Source organism: Dipodomys ordii, unplaced genomic scaffold, assembly GCF_000151885.1.
Source record: "Dipodomys ordii isolate 6190 unplaced genomic scaffold, Dord_2.0 Scaffold114, whole genome shotgun sequence".
Classification (NCBI taxonomy): Eukaryota; Metazoa; Chordata; class Mammalia; order Rodentia; family Heteromyidae; genus Dipodomys; species Dipodomys ordii.
In genome coordinates, this window is record NW_012267330.1 from 2,160,825 (window position 1) to 2,181,440 (window position 20,616).

At 44.1% G+C, this 20,616-nt stretch overlaps 2 protein-coding genes across 4 annotated transcripts in view; both read left to right on the top strand.

The window, feature by feature from the left end:
* Ammecr1l (AMMECR1-like) overlaps positions 1-13,477 on the top strand; it is a 27,412-nt gene extending 13,935 nt beyond the window's left edge. For 2 of the 3 annotated variants that reach the window (XM_013028846.1, XM_013028847.1), the window contains 6 exons: positions 1,895-2,339; positions 4,426-4,536; positions 4,807-4,921; positions 5,490-5,580; positions 8,143-8,239; positions 10,009-13,477. In XM_013028846.1, the coding sequence (XP_012884300.1) occupies positions 1,933-2,339; positions 4,426-4,536; positions 4,807-4,921; positions 5,490-5,580; positions 8,143-8,239; positions 10,009-10,120 (933 nt within the window). In that variant the 5' untranslated portion in view covers positions 1,895-1,932 and the 3' untranslated portion in view covers positions 10,121-13,477. Of the gene's footprint in view, positions 1-1,894; positions 2,340-4,425; positions 4,537-4,806; positions 4,922-5,489; positions 5,581-8,142; positions 8,240-9,248; positions 9,303-10,008 lie in introns of all 3 variants that reach the window. The other variant, XM_013028848.1, reaches the window with a different exon arrangement.
* A 5,180-nt stretch (positions 13,478-18,657) lies between these two features.
* Positions 18,658-20,616, top strand: part of Polr2d (polymerase (RNA) II (DNA directed) polypeptide D) — a 7,712-nt gene continuing 5,753 nt past the window's right edge. The window contains exons 1-2 of the mRNA XM_013028824.1: positions 18,658-18,773; positions 20,282-20,462. Coding sequence (XP_012884278.1) covers positions 18,701-18,773; positions 20,282-20,462 — 254 coding nt within the window. The 5' untranslated portion in view covers positions 18,658-18,700. The remainder of the gene's footprint in view (positions 18,774-20,281; positions 20,463-20,616) is intronic.

A 20,616-nucleotide genomic window follows, 5' to 3' on the forward strand; every position in this document is an offset into this window, starting at 1 on the left:
CTACCACTTGAGCCACAGTGCCACTTTCGGCTTTTTTCTTTTTGCTTATGTGGTGCTGGGGAATCGAACCCAGGGCCTCATGCATGCAAGGCAAGTGCTCTACCACTGAGCCACCTTCCCTGCCCCAATGACCTTATATATAGTGTATATACATGCACATCTGAGGGAAGGTGGGGGAGGGCACAGAAGCAGTGGAAAACGGATGAAAAAGTGCAGCTGTGGAGCCCACTGGCTGCATTGGACATTTATTGAAATGAAACACACAACATGTGGATGGAGATGGGAGGGAGGGAATGGGTAAGAATGAGGGAACAGGTAAAAGGAAGGAAATATACTTATTACCTGACGAATGTAAAGGTAACCCCACTGTATATTACCTCTAAAACAATAATAAAATAATAATTAGAAAAAATTTGGAAGCTCTAAAATAGTAGAGAAAGCTACCTGAGCTGGGCATGGTGCCACACATCTGTAATCCCAGTACTTGGGAAACTGAGGCAGGAGATTATAAATTTAAGGCCAGCCTTAAATGTAAATTGTGAGACAAACAGAAGAGCCATCTAAGTCTGACATGTCAGTCAATCTTCTGTTGGATACTGAAATATCTCCAACAGCCAGCTTTGGCCCCACCCTTCTTCCCCAGAATGTCCTGGAGGAAGGGGGGCTACTTGTTGCCTTCTGTCCATAGTGGCTATAAATGTTAAGGAATAAAAAATTAGTTCCCCTTTAGGAAGAGGTGAGGGCTTTCAGGTCTAGAACTTGAGGTTTCTTCTAGTCCTGTCTCTGTCTCTTTTTTCTCTTCCTCCCTCCCGCCCTCTCCCTGTCTTTCCCTCCCTCCGCACTTCCCACCCCCTTATCGGTCAGTCATGGGACTTGGACTCAGGGCCTGACTGTGAGCTCTTTTTGCTCAAGGCTAATTTACTACCACTTTGGTTTTTGTTGTTGTTGTTGCAAACTCTTTATTGTGATTAAGTGATTACATAATTTCACAAATTTTACAGTATTGTGGGATAGTTAAATTCACAAACACATTCTAACTTTCATGGGGCAAATTGTCTATTGTGGTCTATAAAGTTTGACTTCTATGAGCTTTGACAATACACTTATTTCTTCCACATCGAGTGATGTGTACATTCCTTTCTTTTTGCATAGTGTCAGCTTTTCCACTCATTCCCTCCCTCCCATCGTTGCCATTGGAGTTGCTTAGTTTTAATCAATGTCCAGTGCAGCTGAGGGGTCCCACTGTTGTATGTTTTTCCCTGATTGCCTCTAGTTCTGTGTCTTCCTAGTTTCCCTCTGGTGTGTGATCAGCAGCTTGAGGTTATTTAGTAGTGATTTGACCAGATGAGTGGAGGTCCTTTATTTCTCAAGTCTTGTTAACTTTGTCATATCACCGTACATTTTGGATTTAACATCCACTTATCAGGGAGACCATGTGCCATTTGTCTCTTTGCTCTGGGCTTACCTCACACAACATGATTTCTTCTAGTTCCATCCATTTCCCTGCAAATGCATCTATTTTGTCCTTTCTAATGGCTGCATAATAGTCCATTGTATATAGATAACACAATTTTGGATCCATTCATCTGTGTTGGGGTGCACTACCACTTTGAACCACAGCTCCACTTCAGTTTTCTGGTGGTTAATGGGAGATAAGAGTCTCACAAACTTTTCCTGCCTGGACTGGCTTCAAACTGATTAGATCTCAGCCTCCTGAGTAGCTAGGATTACAAGTCTGAGCCCCCAGTGACCAGCTTATAGCCCTTCTTAACCTTTTTGACGATTAACAGTGTAACTTGGAGGTTCAGACAGAAAAACTCTTTGTCTTTGATTTTTGTTCTCTACTTTTAACCATTCAAAAATCAGTGCTTAATTGTTTTTTGGTTTTGGTTAGGGTTCTGCAGCATTCTAGACCACGAGCACCAAATCAGGATGGGAAAAAGACGTTGCGTTCCTCCACTTGAGCCCAAGTTGGCAGCTGGCTGTTGTGGGGTCAAGAAGCCAAAGCTATCTGGAAGTGGAACACACGGTCACGGGAACCAGTCCACAACTGTCCCTGGCTCTAGTTCAGGACCTCTTCAAAACCACCAGCATGTGGACAGCAGCAGTGGACGGGAGAATGTGTCGGACTTGACCTTGGCACCTGGAAACTCTCCCATCACACGGATGAATCCCGCATCGGGAGCGCTGAGCCCTCTCCCCCGGCCTAATGGACCTGCCAACACCACCAAGAACCTGGTGGTGACTGCAGAAATGTGCTGCTACTGCTTCGACGTGCTCTACTGTCACCTCTATGGCTTCCCACAGCCACGGCTTCCTAGATTCACCAATGACCCCTAGTAAGTACATCAGTCACAGTGTAGATGGCATCTTTTGGAGGCCATTCTTGACAGAATGTAATGGTTACCAAGAATATTTATTTGAGCAAAGGGCAAGAGAACAAGAATGATGAGAAGTGGTCAAAGAATAGTTAGGACTTTCAATGGATTCAGTAAAGGAAGAGGACTAGGTTTGTTGCTAGTGATCTAGAACAGCAAGAGTAGGTCACTTAACTTGCTGTGCAGAGAAGTAACATTGTCATTCCAGACTATGCTTATACCATTGGGAACTTCAGAAGTGTCAAAGTCCAAGTGACGGGCTGGGAAGGTGGCTCAGTGGTAGAGTGCTTGCCTTGCATGCACGAGGCCCTGGGTTCGATTCCTCAGCGCCATATAAACAGAAAAAGCTGGAAGTGGTGCTTTGGCTAAAGTGGTAGAGCGCTAGCCTTGAGCTAAAGTGCTGAGGGACAGTGCCCAGGCCCAGAGTTCAGGCCCCATGACCAACAATTAACCACCAGAAAACTAGAAGTGACTCTGTGTGTGTCTCAGGTGGTACAGCGCTCGCCTTAAGCTGAAGAGCTGAGGGATAGTGCCCAGGCCCACAAAAAAAAAAAAAAAGTGTCACAAAGACTTTCCTGCCGAGACTGTCTTTGAACTGTGATCCTCAGATTCCAGCCTCCTGAATAGTTAAAAAGATTACAGGTTTGAGCCACCAGTGTCCAGCCTTTTAAGAGTTGTTGAATGGGCTTGGTACAGTACATTTGGCTGGAGTTGTTACTATATTATGGAAAGGAAATAATGGAGTAGGTGGTTGATCTGCTGTGAAACTTTGAAATGATCTAAGATTGTTCTTGAAGAGTAAATCTTGGGCTGGGAATGGGGTTAGTGGTAGAGTGCTTGTCTAACATGCATGAAGCCCTGGGTTCAATTCCTCAGTACCACATAAACAGAAAAGACTGGAAGTGGAGCTGTGTGTCAAGTAGTAGAGTGCTAGCCTTAAGCAAAAAGAAGCTCAGGGACAGTGCCCAGGCCCTTAATCCAAGCCCCAGGACTAACCAAAAAATATTATTTTAGGGCTGGGAATGTGGTTCTGGGTTCCATTCCTCAGTACCACATAAGCAGAAAAAGCCAGAAGTGGTGCTTGGCTCAAGTGATAAGAGTGCTAGCCTTGAGCTGAAGAGCTGAGGGACATACCTAGGCCCAGAGGTCAGGCCTTAGGACGACAAAAAAAAAAACAAATAAAAACATGGGCTGGGAAGGTGGTTCAGGGATAGAGCACTTGCCTTGCATGCCTGAGGCCCTGGGTTCGATTCCTCAGCATTACATAAGCAAAAAGAAAAAAGCCGGAAGTGACGCAGTGGCTCAAGTGGTAGAGCGCTAGCCAGTGAGCTGAAGAGCTGAGGGACAGCGCCCAGGCCCAGAGTTCAGGCCCCACAACCGGACCCCCCCAAAAAAACAAACAAAAAACCAAGGAGAGAATAGAAGGGAAACTTGAGCCAGGTACAGTTTTATACTCCTGAAGCCCACGCTTGTGAGGGAGGAAGATTTGGAATTTGAGGCCAGCCTGGCCTATATAGAGAGACCCTAAATAAATTTTCAAAAAGGGAAAATTGAGAACTGGAAGAGGAAGAGGAAAATAGCTTATAACTGTGGTGTCCCTGAATTAACGCTCATGAATGGAGCTCATGAAAGGTTATAGTGTTTCTTCTGGTAACAGTTTCCTGTCCCCAGCCAGAGCTGAGCTCCATCCAGTTAAGGCCAGAGTTCTTTTTTTTTTTTTCTCTCTCTCTTTTTTTTGGGGGGGGGGTCCAGTTGTGGGGCCTGAACTCTGGGCCTGGGTGCTGTCCTTCAGCTCATGGCTAGCGCTCTACCACTTGAGCCACAGCGCCACTTCCGGCTTTTTTCTTTTTGCTTATGTGGTGCTGAGGAATTGAACCCAGGGCCTCATGCATATGAGGCAAACACTCTACCATTGAGCCAACTTCCCAGCCCCAAGGCCAGAGTTCTTCAGATAGTTGACAAACCAAAAAAATTCTTCTGGGCGGTAACATAGAACACGAATGGTTAATCTGGGGCTGTAGGATGTTTTATGTTTTGCTTTGTTTAGTCCACTCTTTGTGACCTGGAAGACAGGGCGGGATAAGCGGCTCCGCGGCTGCATTGGGACCTTCTCAGCCATGAATCTTCACTCAGGACTCAGGGAATACACGCTAACCAGGTAAGGACTCAGACATTAAGAATTATGCATAAATTGGCTACAGTTGGAAACACTGGACCTCATTTCTTCTAAGTGATAGGTTTTGAACAGTACCTTTTTGGTAATCAGGAAATGGAAGGACTTTGATATGGTGGGACTCTCAGCAAGTTGATATTTACATTGGTGTTGATGGGTGGTGGATGCTCTCTGTGTGTGTCTGCATTCAGTATGTCGTGTGTTGGCTCCCTTCTCTGGAGGAGCCTAACTTATAAAGTGTTCTGTCCCCTCTAGTGCACTTAAGGACAGCCGATTCCCCCCTCTGACCCGAGAGGAGCTGCCTAAGCTTTTCTGCTCTGTCTCCCTCCTCACTAACTTTGAGGATGCCGGTGATTACCTGGACTGGGAGGTGAGAACAGCCGCATTCGGAACTCTGCATTTGGGTTCGGTTAGTACATGGCAATGTGTCTCCTTCATTGGAAGAGGGTCTAAGGTGCAAGCTGAGTTTGGATTCGGTGTGGGCAATGTAGTTGACAGGAAAGAGGCTACGCTACTCTTTGAGGAGTAGGAAGAAATATAAGTGTAAAGACTTTTATGCCCCCATTTCTTCCCAGTTATTCTGTTCTGCATTCTTATTCTATAGTAAGAAAAAAAGGGATAACAGAAAACACTGCCAATCTCTATCAACAACTCCTTAGGAATCACATGTTGACCTTTCTCTAAAACTGGGTTTTTTTAAATTTTAAGTAGTTGTACAAAGGAATTTTAATTCCACAAGTCATTATGAGTATAGTATATCTTGATCGATGTCATCTTTTTTTTTTTTTCTTCTATACCTTAAGAGAGAGCGAGAGTCATGAAAAACAAGAATTTCTCCTTTACCCAGTTCTGGGTTGAGCAGGTCAGAGGACAGTATCATATATTAAAATAAATAAATGCCATTTATTTGGTTGCTTTTTGTTTTTGTTTTGTTTTAGGTAGGGGTTCATGGGATTCGAATTGAATTCATCAATGAAAAAGGTGTCAAACGCACAGCCACATACTTACCTGAGGTTGCTAAGGAACAAGGTGAGTTGGACAAATAGGTATTTAGGGAAGAATTGTACCACTTAACAGTATCAGTTAAAGGACAAGAGAATGAAGCATGTCATCAGTTAGCCCTACTGCCACTAAGAATGAATGCCTCTGATCCCTGTCAAATTTCTGTAGGACAAAGGCAAACTCCCTAAAAGACCTAGGAGCTGGGAAAAGAAAAGGAGAAATACTTTCCTTAGTTGCTTGTTTAAAACACTTCCTTTCAATAATAGTTTTACTTCTACTTGGCTCTCTGAGCTAGAGTGGTTAATTGTAGCAAAATTCATCAACGAGTCTGACCACATTATAGCATTTATTATAGCAATATTATGGTTTGGCAAAGGGCAAAACATACTCCTGCTGTTTTTATTGAACTTGGTAGTTATTTAATGGATTTGTATAATTGAGACATTGTGGGTTGGGTAGGCTTTCTCTTCAAAACAATATCTAGAAGAATACCTTTAAATGTTGTTTGTGCTTTCTGTGATATGTAACCCCATTTTCTTTCTTTCTTGGAATTAGTTTGTTTTTGAAAATAATATGTGAGACACAGTATTTGTTGGGTGTGAACGTGGAATAGAGAAAAATATCCAGTTAAGTATATTAATGACCTAATTATATAGAAAGAGATTGTCTTGTTGGTTTCCAATGTCATTGTGTTTAAACATTCTCAAAAGCGGTATGAATGTATCATTAAAAGGAAGCCTTCTAGCCACCTCTGTGAGGGTGTAGATCTAACACTTTTTTTTTTTTGGTGGGGGGGTCTGGTCGTGGGGCATGAACTCTGGGCCTGGGTGCTGTCCCTCAGCTCTTCAGCTCAAGGCTAGCACTCTACCACTTGAGCCACAGCGCCACTTCCGGATTTTTTCTTTTTGCTTATGTGATGCTGAGGAATCGAGCCCAGGGCCTCATGCATGCAAGGCAAGCACTCTACCACTGAGCCACCTTCCCAGCCCCCTGATCTAACACTCTTATGTTCAAGGAGCACACCAAAACATGTTTCTCAGTGGTGAAATATGGATGGTAACTTAGGCAAATAAAATGCTTTTGCCATTTGAAAGTAAGAACATTAAATATTTGGGACATCATGAGATTTTTCTTTTATTTTTCAATTTGAGGTACATGGTTTTATTATAATTTTGTGAGATGCTGGGTGATAATGGCCCATACCTATAATCCTAGCTATTCAGGATTGCTGACATTTGAGGCTAGAGGTCCAAGCTAGTTCAGACAGACAAATCTATCAAATTTTTCTCTCTGATTAGCCACCAAAAAAAAAAAAAAATAGTCTGGAACAAGCCAGGTACCTGTAATCCTAGCTACTCAGGAGGCTGAGGATCTATGTTCAATGCTATCCTGGGCAGCAAAGTCTATGAGACTATCTCAACCGTGAAAAAGACAGAAGTACAGCTGTGGCTCAAGTGGTAGAGCACAAGCCTTGAGCAAAAAAGCTCAAGGACAGAACCCATGCACTGAGTTCAAGCCCCAAGACCAGCACAAAAATAAACATACATACATACATACATAATCTGAGTCAAGTGCTAGTGGCTCCCACTTTAATCAGGTGGCTGAGATTTGAGGATCACATTTCAAAGCCAGCCCAGGTAAGAAAAGTCCATGAGTCTCATCTCCAGTTAACCACCAGAAAACTGGAATTGGTGCTGTGGCTCAAAATGGTAGAACACTAGCTTTGAGTAAAAAAGAAAAAAAAAAAAAGAGCTCAGGGACAGCACCTAGGCCCAGAGTTCAAAAGCCCTACAACCAACAAACACAACACACACACAGACATACACAAAAAAATGAAATGGAATGCTTGGCTCCGTTGCTGAATACGAGCTATAAGTAAAAAAACCAGGCAAGAGTGCAAGGCCCTGGAGGTTGGAAGCACGGCACCACTAATGAGCAGAGTGTCCAGTCTCTTAGTCTCAGAACCAAAAAATAAAAGAATATAAGGCCCAGAGGTCAAGTCCCAGTATTGGTGCTTCCTGGCAAAATGTGTAAGGACTCAAGTTCAGGTGTGAACAATTTTTGCATCCTTCCTAAAGGAACAGGTGGGGTTTTTGTTTGTTGTTTCGTCTTTGTTTTGTTTTTGTTTTTTTCCTACTCTTAAGTTCTCTATCATAGAAATTAGGTCTTAGGAAAATTATCAAACTAAAGGAAGGACACTCAGTTTAAAAGCTGCAGAATTTAGGACTTAGGAAAATTATCAAACTGAAGGAAGGACACTCAGTTAAAAGCTACAGAATTTAAATTCTCCTCTTTCCTACTGGGTAGTGGATCATGCCTGCTGTCCTAGATACTGAGGCAGGCAGATTATTTAAGCCCAAGAGTTGAGGTTTAACCTGGGAAACACGATAAACCATCTTCACACAGAGTAGTCATGAGTACTAGCTGGCTAGGGTAAGTTGACCCTGTTTATTCCTTGATTACACTGGAGTGCAGTGGGTGTGGGGTCACTGCAGACTGATGCTTCTTAAATCCCACTCATCATCCTATGCGGGCCATATTTGAGCATATACCTCTCTTGCTGACAGTATAACTAACCTCTGTTCTCAGACTGGGATCAGATCCAGACGATAGACTCCTTGCTCAGGAAAGGTGGTTTTAAGGCCCCAATCACCAGTGAATTCAGAAAGTCAATCAAACTCACCAGGTAAGCCACGGTCTCATTCTTGTTATTCTCATGTAGTAGGATTGAATAGAGGAAACTTTTGATGGAAAGAGGAAGAGGAAAAGTTTTTCTCTGCTAATGTTCCTAAGCCAAAGAAGTATAGTTGAGCTTTAAGCATTAAGGAAGCAGCATCAGCAGCAGTAAAGACAAAGATTCTTTAGCATGCTGTTTGTCTCCACAGCTATGCTGTCAGGGAGAAAGCCTACTGAATGAGGTGAGGTCTTCTAGACAGACACATTTGTTTGAGAGGCTTAGAGGAAGGTTTAAGTCAGGAGGGAATGATCTGGGTGTGGAGATTGAGTCAGTTGAGGTGCTTCTAATCACAGTACAGTCAAGTGTCAAGGGAATGCAGGAGATTCAGAGATACCTTTTACAAGAAGTTAAAAGGAAACACCTCCCACTTTGGGTGTAATACTGCAGTGGGCAGACTGCGTCATTTCATAGAATGCAGTGGCTTGGGGTCTGAATCCCAACCTGGCTGCCTTCTGGCTGTGTGACCTGGGCCAGTTATTCCACCTCTCTGAACTGTTTCCTGTCTGTAAGATGTGAGTGGTAATTTCTTTGGGTTGTTGTTTTAGGATGTGGTTAGGTGATGCATAGAGAGTTTGCAGCCCATGGCTAAGCAGCACCAAAGATGATCAGTAGGTGTCAGTGATCTTCCTGTCCCTGCCGACATTGGAAGCACTGGTTGAGAGGTTAGCGTCTTTGGGCCTCTTATTTGACTCCTTGTCTGCAAAATGCTGAGGTGTCATATACTAGCCTCACAGGTCTGTTTGGAAGATTACCCAGTGTTTTTTTAAATACTTTGGATGCCAAGAATTAAGGGGCTGGGGGTGTAGCTCAGTGCTGAGCATACACAAGGCCCTGAATTCCATCCCCAGCACCAAAATCTTAAAATTGAAAGAAAGAAAAAAACACTCTTCAAATACAAAGCATTATTACTATTATTATTACAATTTATTTGAACAGCCATTTCCCTGTCAAAATTCAGGAATAATCACCTTGCAGTGGAGGAGTGATTACAGTGGGAAAGAGATGGCTCTGGGTAAGGATTGTCACACCCAGCTCCTGTGGTCTGTAGTAGGCTCCATAGGTTTGTAACACCCCATGCTTCGCATCCTGACTCATAGCTCTTTCCAGAGCACAGCCAAAGTGCTATGAATTCTGTTCTGATGACCCTGTGATAATGGCATATTCATCTGGGGATGGAGACCTGTTCTATATAGCCCAAGGATCCTTTAACCTGCTGCAGCAGAATTTGACCCAGAATTAGGTGTCTGTGCCCCTTTTTAGTTATAATAACTTATTTGTTGCTGTTGGCCAAATTGAGGTTGCATTTTTGTCAAATTTTATCTCATTTTAAGCTGAAAGTAGATGTTCAGTTTACACTGGGTTTTGGTGCAGCCATCTTCCAATTTGCCACCCATTTAATTTGATCTTGAAATTCTTCATCCAGACCCAGTAGCAGATTGCTTATGAGCAGCCTGATAATAAGCATATGTAGAGTTTAAAGGTGGGATGTGCCGAAATACATTCTCAGGGGTGAATTGTGATTGTGCTTTTTCATCTTGTTCATTTGTAATAACAGCATTGTTTTCTTGTGCTGTCTTTCATTTTCTGTAAGTAAGATTGCTCTTGGTCTTCCATTTTATTCTTTCAATATATGAGATGAGCTTTTGGTTTTCTCTGCTGAGTGACTTCAAAATGAGATGCTTGGGGTTCCTAATACCCCTGCCTGTTTCCTTATACAGGTACCGAAGTGAGAAGGTGACAATCAGTTATGCAGAGTATATTGCTTCTCGACAGCACTGTTTCCAGAATGGCACTCTTCATGCCCCGCCCCTCTACAATCATTACTCCTGACACACGGCTGCATGACCAGTCCCACCCCCCTGTGGCCACCAGTGGCTATGACATCATTGGAGCAGATGCCTCCTCTTCTTGGTCCAGTTACTTCTATTACTGCACCATTTTATGATGCTAGCTTCCGTTGCCAAGTCTGCCTCCCACTGACTGAGGGGTGTGGGGTTACACTGAATGAAACAGAACTTTAGGGGCCCAAGCCTTATCTCAGCCTTTCCTCAATATGGGGTCCATTGGATTGGGGCTCCTCCATGACTAGTGAGAATTACTGTGGGTTCAGAAGACTCTTGTCTGGTGACTTGCCACACATGTGCTGGCTATATTCTGGAAGCTGGAATTGATGATCCGTGAAAGTTTACTCCACACCCAAGCCCCACAGCTTTCCCATCAAGTAGGTGTGTTCCCCTGGCAGTCTGGGCAACGGAGACCAACAAGAAACATTTTTAGGTTGTTTTAAATTCCTTTTTTTTAAACTTCCAGTTTATTGCATACCAAGAGTTGATCACAACCTCCATGCTTCATAAGTGGACGCCATGTTAGGGTCAAATGTGGGCACCGTGAGTCCTTCAAGGCTCCTGGACAGAGACCCACATGCAGATCGGAAGCCCTTTGGATGGCGTTGCAGATCCATTGCTCAATAAGCCGTGGAGGTGTCAATGGTCACCCCACTCAGCTGGATTTTCTGGCTTTGTTCCTTCATCAAGTCTCCTGGTATTGAACAGAGCTGTGTGGTGTAGCCTGCTGAGGAGTTGAATGGAGATGCCTCTAGAAGGTCTTGATGTCATCGCTGCAAGCAGGTGTGGAAAGAGAGACTTCTTCTCACCTCCTGGCTACCTCACCCTTCTTCTGGTAGTAGTGCCTGTGTAACTGGATCTGAGCTCTCAGAAGCATAGATGTGCAAATAGGCATTTGGGTTGTGTTGTCATAGGGGAGAATCCACTGTCTTCCAGCTGGTTTTCTCTTCAAGTAAACATCCTGCGGGACCTTTAAGCAAGGGAGTTTTCTTTTTCCAGTTTGCCTATAGAAGTGGAAAGACAGTTGCTATTCAGTCAGTCCTTTGGACACTAGAGCAAAGCTGTATAATTAAACAAGGTGAATCTTTGTGTTGCCTACCATGCTGGGAATATTTACCCCATTGGGGCAAATTTCCAAATCACTTGTGGTTCTTAGTCATTTAAACTCCTGACATTTCCTTTTCTCGTTGCTGATTTCCAATAGCCAGCAGCAAGTTTTCCTCCCTTGCCTATTCTTCACTCGTTCGGTGGCACAATTCATAGAACCAGGAGACTTGAGGTGTTCTGAAAGCACTGTCACAAAGGCACTGCAAAAGTGATCGATCCACAGAAGAGGTGGCCAGCTGGAAGGAAGGAGCCCGAGGATGGTGCACTGGCTTTCAGCACATGCTTAGAGAACTTTTGCGGAGGGCTGGGTTTCAACCCAGTGAACACATTTTTATTTAATTTATTTTTTAGTTTATGTGGTGATAGTGTGGCTTTCCAAAACGAGCAAAACTTGTCAAAAGATCTTTGGAATTTCCTTCTGCCAGGAATGTAGCGGGAGAAAAGGGACACTTGTGCTATTCTAGGTATTGCTTCTAAGTTCCTGGGGAGGAGTATGAGGGCCAGTTTGTATTGCTAGTGAAGACCTGGGATGAATGGGGAGATGCAAATGGCATCAGAGTGCCCAGGCTGTGTCCCTTTCCTGCCAGGTTGGGTTCCTTTAGCCTGCCATGTACCCCTGGTAATGCCAGTGAAGGTGATGGGTGTCATGGTTTCCTGCCGCTGAAGGTGATACATGTATTAGAGATAGATGTTATGGCAGGTACACAGGTGCCATGATCGATGTCAGGGTGGTTAGCTCAGGAGTGAGTCACCCACCTCCAATTTGTACAACAGTATTGACACATAGGGCTACACTCATTACTGTTCATGTGTTCTATGTTAAAAGTTGTGTTTAATTTCTAAAGATTTAAAAAAAAAAAAGCAAAAAAAATTGGTGCTAAACTTAACCCCTGAGCACGCTCAGTGAGACTGGTCATGCAAGCATTTACAGTGCCATGCTCCTCAAGCCCATTTTTCTTGTAGAAATGTTGCCCTATTTGTCTTCCCCAATGTATAATATGTATTTTATTTTGTTGAGGGTGGGGTAGGATACCTGCCATTTAAAAAAATGAACAGAAAAATTTTAAACCCAAGAAATGGGGAAAAAAAAATCAGTGCACAAGAATCGGGCTGGTGAAGGCCAGCCCCACACTGAAGTGGGCTCAGTGGTTTTGGAGTGAAGAAGCCTTACTCCCTGCACATTCCCTCACGCTCCCACACGAGTCCAGCCATGGAGATGCTCTGGCTCCTCTTGCCTTGTCAAGGAGCCCAGGAGTCAGCCAAGGAAAACTCTTTGGCCCGATAAGGAATAGGCACTGTTAATGCCTGTCCTGACCAAGGCCTGGTCAGGAAGAAGTCTGGAAGTGTTTGGTCATTGTCACCTCATAGAAACATGTGGCAGGTGGCTCTCAGGAAAACTACCGTGTGGCTCATCATGTGGCAGCTTTGCATAGGGAGGTAACAGCTCTGAACTGGAACTGAACTGCCTTCCTCAACGCTTACCAAAACATTAATGAGGGTGGCCAGTCCATGCTGAATGAGTGATGGGTAGAGAAAAGGGAATGTTTCCTGCCCAGTGTTTCCTTTGTCCTTGGGCCACTTGAGCTTAACAGTAGATAACCACTGTTGTCAAGGAACCAGCCCAACTTTGCTAGCTTGGTTCGGAGTTTGTTTCATCCCTAGCTGTGAGTGCCTTTTGGTCTGGAAAGTTGGCTTGTCTCATCATACCCACAGCTAGGACATTCTCTCTGTAATTATGAATTGTCCTTGTTTTACATGAACTAAAAGAGAATGTCTTTGATCACTAGAGTTTGTCAGTGTTGGATTGTTTCAACTGTGAGGTTCTTAAACTTTTTCGCTTCATAATATCAAAACAATTCATGTTAGAGACCCTTTCATGCGAAAGGTTTGTAGTTGAGACATTACATATATTTTACTGTTTATAATAAAAATAATTATACAAAACAAGTCCTGGGTGTTAATTTTAATATTTTGCACAAAATCTGTTTTCCATATGTTAACATCTACAGTTTCACTAACTTAATGTTTCCTATTGCAATTTCTGGAGCCTAGGGAGCTACATGTTTTTTGTTTCTTTCTGTTCTTATTTCCTTGAAGCAAGAGACTGTATGGCCTTCAGTGCAAAGACTTCAGACCAATTCTTTGTATTACATTTGGTTGCCTCTTGGCTATATAACTTCTGAGTGCAAATCATTGAACTCTTTAACAAAGTATTGTAGAGAATAAATCATAATGGGTAAAAATTGGTTGTCTGCCTCTTTTTTGTAACCAGGTGACTTGAATTATCTGACATAATGGTTAACAGCCGTCTTAGTTTTGAAGATAGCCAACCAGATGGTAAGTAGTGAGCCTGGGTGTTTTGTGTGATGTTCATAACACCCACTAACCTTGTGATTGTTTGGGGGAGGTTGGGTTTTTTGGTGGTTGGTAGCTTTGCCTTTGTTTTTAGAGTCAAGTTTACTGAGTTATCATTAATGAACACTAAAAATTGGATTTTTCCAGAATGGAAGTTCAATATTATATAATGAGGCTGTCAACCTTCTGTCTAAATTCTGGAAGACTTTTTTTTTTTTTAAAATAGGGGAAAGGGTGCAGGTATCAGGGCTTGAACTCAAAGCCTAGGTGCTATCCCTTAGCTTTTCCTCTCAGGCTGAGACTCTACCACTTAAGCCACAGCTCTACTTCTAGCTTTTTGGTGATTAATTGGAGGTAAGAGTTTCATGGACTTTTCTGCCTGGGTGGCTTTGAACCATGATCTCTGCCTTCTGAATAGCTAGGATTATAGTCGTGAGCCAGGTGTACCCAACAGGAATGATTTTTTTCTCTCTCCCTTTTTTTTTTTTTTTTTGCCAGTTCTGGGGATTGAACTCAGGGCCTGGCAACTGTCCCTGAGCTTCTTTAGCTTAAGGCAAGCACTCTACCACTTGAGCCACAGCACCACTTCTGGCTTTTTCTGTGTATGTGGTACTGAGGAATTGAACTCAGGGCTTCATACATGCTAGACAAGGACTGTACCACACTCCCAGCCCCTCAGGAATGATTTTTAATTAATGTGGTGTACATCTGTACATTTACCATTTTATAAGTTAGGGGGTGATTTTTATATTTTGGGCTAGAACTCAGAGCCTGGACATTGTCCCCGAGCTCTTTGGCTCAAGGATAGTGCTCTACCACTTTGAGCTGCAGTACCACTTATGGTTTTCTGGTGGTTAATTGGAGATAAGGGTTTCACAGGCTTTCCTAGCCAAGGCTGGCTGTGATTTTTAGAGCTCAGCTCCTGAGCTAGGATAACAGGTGTGAGCCACTGACACCTGGTTACGGGGGTGAATTTTTAACATGATTCTGAAGTTCTCACTCTTGGTAAAACAACACCTGGCTAGGATAATTGTGGAAATAGGTGACAGCTTGTTAATCATTTACTGATTTTGGTTATGTATGAAAAGGAAGTTTTTCTTTAGGGGACATTGATGTTTATTACACTCCTTACATATAGCAGTGCTTACTGTTAGATTTAAGCATGAAATGTCCTCATTTATTGGAGGTGTAGAGAGCAGATAAAAACAATTGGTGTTTTAGCCATCCCTGTTCTCCCAAATGTGAAACAAGTGGTCCAGCTAGAGGTTAGTTAGTGTGATAATTTTTATTTTACTTATTGTAAAGATGATGAACAGGGCTAATTTTTGTGAAAATTGGGAGGTGCTTTAAAGTTGCTTCCAGACCACTGTGGGGTTTGTGGTTTTAGCTTGAGGGTCCGGCTTTGAAGAACTATTTAGTGTTTGGTTGAAAGAGCTGGCTGAGGATAACAATGCCAGATGCTGTTTCCCTTGTTGTCCATATAGGTTCTGTATGCCAAGGCAATTTGAAAACTGCTTTCAAAACTGGCTTTGGGAAATGGAGGGAAGTGGTCTTAGATACACCTGGACACTCAAATCCCTGCTGCTAATGAGATGTCTCCTTGCACTCTAGCATGGCCATTCATTGATCCTACCCTGGCTCCAAGGCAACTGGAATCTTTGCAGGCCTTACAGGCCTCATAGACAATCTTTGTCCTGCCATCTATGAGAGTGTCTCACTACTCAATTTCTAACCTAATGACAAGGCTGCAAATTTCCAAGCCTGTTGGGAATTTTTTTTCTTTTTTTTTGGGGGGGGGAGGGTCTAGTCGTGGGGCCTGAACTCTAGGCCTGGGTTCTGTCCCTCTGCTCTACCACTTGAGCCACAGCACCACTTCCTGCTTTTTTTTGGGGGGGGGTCCAGTTGTGAGGCCTGAACTCTGGGCCTAGGCACTGTCCCTCAGCTCTTCAGCTCAAGGCTAGCGCCCTACCACTTGAGCCACAGCACCACTTCTGGCTTTTTTCTTTTTCCTTACGTGGTGCTGAGGAATCGAACCCAGGGCCTCATGCATGCAAGGTAAGCGCTCTACCACTGTGCCACCTTCCCAGCCCCTGGGAGTTTTGCTTTTTTTTTTTTTTTAAGTAGTTGTACAAAGGTGTGTTAGTTTGAATTCTTTGCCTATACACAAGCACACAGGTAATGGCCAGATGGCTCGGATCATCTGAAACCATCCAGATGGAATAACCAAGCAAGTGTTCAACCCTCTGAAACTGCTTCTCTGGGTGGTACTTGCCTTTAGTCAGGCCAGGCTTCCTATGACATGAGTGCTGAAGCAAGAAGGATATAACCTTAAGGAAGGAGATCTGAGATGCAGAAGTGAGTGCTCTGATGGAAAAGCACTACAAGGTGGGTGAGCCATCTCAAGAGGTCACACTGCCACAGTCCAGATAAACTTAAAAGTCCCCAACTCTGCTGGGTACTTAGTGGCTCATGCCTGTAATCCTAGCCACTCAGTAGGTGGCTGAGACCTGAGGATCATGGCTCAAAGCCAGCCTGGGCATGAAAGTCTGTGAGACTCATCTCCATTTAACCACCCCAAAACCAGAACTGGAGCTGTGGCTCAAAGTGGTAGATTGCTATCCTTGAGTACAAAAAACTCAAGGACAGCGCCCTGGCCCTGAGTCCAAGCCCTACCACCAACAATAAAACAAAGTCCCTATCTCTTTGTTGAGCCTTTAGCTCCCTGGTAGAGTACTTGCATAGCAGGTGTGAGGCTCTAGGACTGATCCCCAGGGAACCCAGTTCATTCCCCTCCATAAAAATTCAGAACTTGGCTGGATGCTAGTGGTCCATGCCTGTAATCCTAGCTACTCAGGAGGCTGAGATCTGAGGATCATGGATCAAAGCTAACCTGGGCTGGAAATTCCATGAAACTCTTATCTCCAATTAACTACCAGAAAACCAGAAGTGGTGCTGTTGCTCAAGTGGTAGAGTGCTGGTAGAGTTCAAGCCCCACAACCAAAAACAACAAAAAACCAGAACTCTTAGCCTGAGTTCTGAGGTTTTCATACCTGGACCTCAAGGGCTCTGCTAGACATCTTTTGTATCTATTGTGTCTTTCTACTTAGGATACAGACTGCATTAGTAACCAGTGAGACAGGATAACATGTAACTATAACACAATCACCTGTTAATTTTTTTATTTTTATTTTGTCAGTTGTGGAGCTTGAACTCTGGGCCTGGGCGCTGTCCCTCAGCTCTTCAGCTCAAGGCTAGCATGCTACTATTTGAGTCATAGCGCCACTTCCGGTTTTCTGGTGGTTTATTGGAGATAAGTCTCATGGACTTTCCTGCCCAGGCTGGCTTTGAACAGCAGTCCTCAGATCTCTGCCTCCCGAGTAGCTAGGATTACAGGTATGAGCTTCTGGTGCCCAGCTTCTGTCTGTTAATTTCTTTGATAACATTTACCTGTAGTTTTTCAAAGAAAATGATGAATTTTAGAAATTTGCAGATTATCTTAAACTGGAAGTATGTGTATTAACCAAACTTAAGGCCTTACATTTGGGAGATAAGCACTTTACTCCTTTTCTTTAACTATTTTAATGTATTTTTTAATTGTTATGTAGATAGGGGTTACAGTTTCATAGGTCATGAGTATATTTCTTTTGAGACACCCCTTCAAAGTGTATTGTTTAAAAGTTCCTTCTTTGGCCTAGTGGGTTGGCTCTTGTTTTTTGTTTGTTTTTCTGTTGGTCATGGGGCTTGAACTCTGGGTTTGGGCGCTGTCCCTCAGCTCTTGAGCTCAAGGCAAGTGCTCTACCGAGTCACAGCGCCACTTCCGGTGTTCTAATGGTTTATTGGAGATAAGAGTCTCACAGACTTTCCGGCCAGGGCTGGCTTTGAACTGTGATCCTCAGATCTCTGCCTCCTGAGTAGCTAGGATTACAAGTGTAAGCCACCGGCGCCCAGCAGTAACTCTTGTTTTTTGTTGGTTGTAGGGCTTGAACTCTGAGCCTGGGCACTGTCCCTGTGCTCTTCAGCTCAAGGCAAGCACTCTACCACTTGAGCCACAGCACCACTTCCAGTTGGTGGTTAATTGAAGTCTCATGTGGGCTTTCCTGCCCTGGCTGGTTTTGAAACACAATCCTCAGAACTCAGCGAACTGAGTAACTAGGATTTCAGGTGTAACCACTGGCACCTGGCTCCCTCTGCTTTTTTCAGTATGTTTTTCAGATAAGGGTCTAGTGTTTTTGTCCAGGAGGGCGTCAGAGACAGTGATCCCCTTTTTTGTCTCCCATGTGTCATCTTGTCTTGCTTATATTATTTTACCTAGTACATTCCTTCTACAGATACATAGAGGCAGCAGTTAATTTTGTGAGAATTATGTTTACAAGTCTAAAAAAATAGGGGGTTGGAGGTGTGGCTCAGGTGGTAGGGTGCCTGAAAATAAGCGAAGCATCAGATATCAAGTACTTTGGTTAGGTATGTTGGTGTACTGTAATCCCAACTCTCAGAAGGATCATGAGTCCCAGATCCAAAACCCCGTTTCAAAAATCTTAGGGGACGTGGAAAACAGAATTGCTTTATATCCAATTAGCACTGGAGAAAAATAAAATCATGTTTCATAATAGCTCATTTTCACGAATACAGCTGCTTAACACTGTTCTTTTTTTTTTGGTCAGTCGTGGGCCTGAACTCTGGGCCTGGTCGCTGTCTCTCAGCTCTTCAGCTCAAGGCTAGCGCTCTACCACTTGAGCCACAGCTCCACTTCCGGCTTTTTTCTTATGTGGTGCTGAGGAATTGAACCCAGGGCCTCATGCATGCAAGGCAAGCGCTCTACCACTGAGCTACCTTCCCAGCCCCTCAACAACCCTTCTTATGTCAGTAACTCAGCTTTTTCTCACCTAATACTTTTTTTCCAACTAAGTAAGCCCGTCCCAGGGCTGGACGAGGGCGTTCCGGGGAGGAGAGATGACAGGGATCCCAGTTTCCCCCCGCGCCCGGGCGGTCACCCACTGCCTCCCCGGAGCTTCCGGCCCCGCCCGTCCTGCGGGCTCCACCTCTTCCGGCGCGGTAGCCTCGCCTTCTGTTTGCGCCGGCTACTCGGGCGACGCGGAGTGGAGCGATGGCGGCTGGCGGCAACGATCCTCGAGCGGGCGACGTGGAAGAAGATGCCTCCCAGCTCATCTTCCCTAAAGGTGCGGCCAGGGCCTGGCCACAGCGGGGCGCCCTGCGATACGGGCCGCGGCGTGGGGCCGGGCGGACCAGGCCCACGGGACGCAGGCGGCCCGGCGGAAGCTGTATTCCGCGCCGCGGTCCTGGGCGGCCTGGCCCTCCTGAGCGGCGTATTGCCTGTTAAGTAGCCGCGAAGTCCTGGGCAGACAAGCTAGTTCAAATAGCCAGCAAGTCGTGGCTTCGGGTGAGCCAACCCAGCTCTGCCTCCTGCAGAACCTCCTGGTGGGAGGTATTACTACTGTGTGCGCGCGCGCTGATCCTAGGACTTTAATTCAGGGCCTGGGCACTATTACTAAGTTGTTTATTTGTGAGTTGTTTATTTGTTGGTCGTAGGGCTTGAACTCTGGGCCCGAGTGCCTCTCAGCTCTTCAGCTCAAGGCTAGCGCTCTAGCGCTTGAGCCACAGCGCCACTTCGGCTTTTTCCTTATGTGGTGCTGAGGAATTGAACCCAGGGCTTCACGCATGCAAGGCAAGCGCTCTACCACTGAGCCACCTTCCCAGCCCTATTACTGAGTTTTTTTGACAGGCTTTGAACCTCTATTTTCTGATCTCACCGAGTTGCTAGGCGTGAGCCTAGCTACTATGTATTTAGCTTTTTTTTTTTTTTTTTGCCTTTTCTTTTTTGGTATTTGGGATCAAACCCAGAACATTGCACTTGCCAGGCAAGTGCTTTGCCACTGAGCTACATCCCAGCCCACTATTATGTATTTTTAAATATTAGAATCTGCAGAGACATAAAGAGCAACAGTGAATACTGAAAAAATTAGGTAAACTTTTGCTGTATAGGAAGTAAATATGACTGGTGTTTGCACATATATGCTATTTGTTGAGAGATGAGAAAAATTGATGTGTTGACTGAAAGCTTCTAAATACCTTTAGAACATATTTAAACATATTTACCCCAAAATAATACTGTTCATCTGTGCACAGTTAAAAACAACTATATTAAAGAAAGTAAGAGCCAGGTGTTGATGGCTCACACCTGTAATCCTAGCTACTCAGGACTTTGAGTTCTGAAGATCACATTTTAAAGCTAGCTCAGGCAGGAAAGTCTGTGACTTGAGACTCATCTCCAATAAACTACTCAGAAAAAAACAGGAAGTGGTGCTGTGGCCCAAGCGGTAGAGTGCTAGCCTTGAGCAAAAGAGACTCAGAAACAGCACCCTGACCCTGAGTTCAAGCCCCAGGACCTGTTAAAAAGTATATTGTAGAGCTAACCATAATAAACCCATGTTGACACATAGATAACTTTTAATTAAGATATATCTAGGTCAGAATCTTTGGTGTTAAATTTTACTATATCATGAATTTGATTACTCCTATGTGTGGTGAACAAATGTGGGTAAAAGCAGAGATGTGTAGTAAAATACACCTGGGTTTCTACAGAAGCAGAGAAATATTCAATGTAAATTGAACATTTAGAAGCTGATTTTGAAGGAAGACTATTTTCTGATAATTGTGTTTCTCACAGAGTTTGAAACAGCTGAGACACTTCTAAATTCAGAAGTTCATATGCTTCTGGAGCATCGAAAGCAACAAAATGAGAGTGCAGAGGATGAACAGGAACTCTCAGAGGTCTTCATGAAAACTTTAAACTACACAGCTCGTTTCAGTCGTTTCAAAAACAGAGAGACCATTGCTAGTGTCCGTAGGTAGGTACAAAAAGAAAGTTTTTACTAATCCAGATTTTGGGTATCTGAAGTTCTGGTAGTTCTGATTCCTTTCCCAAGTATCATCCAAGTAAAATGTTTTTGTTAAAAATTGGAGGGAGGGGGCTGGGAAGGTGGCTCAGTGGTAGAGCGCTTG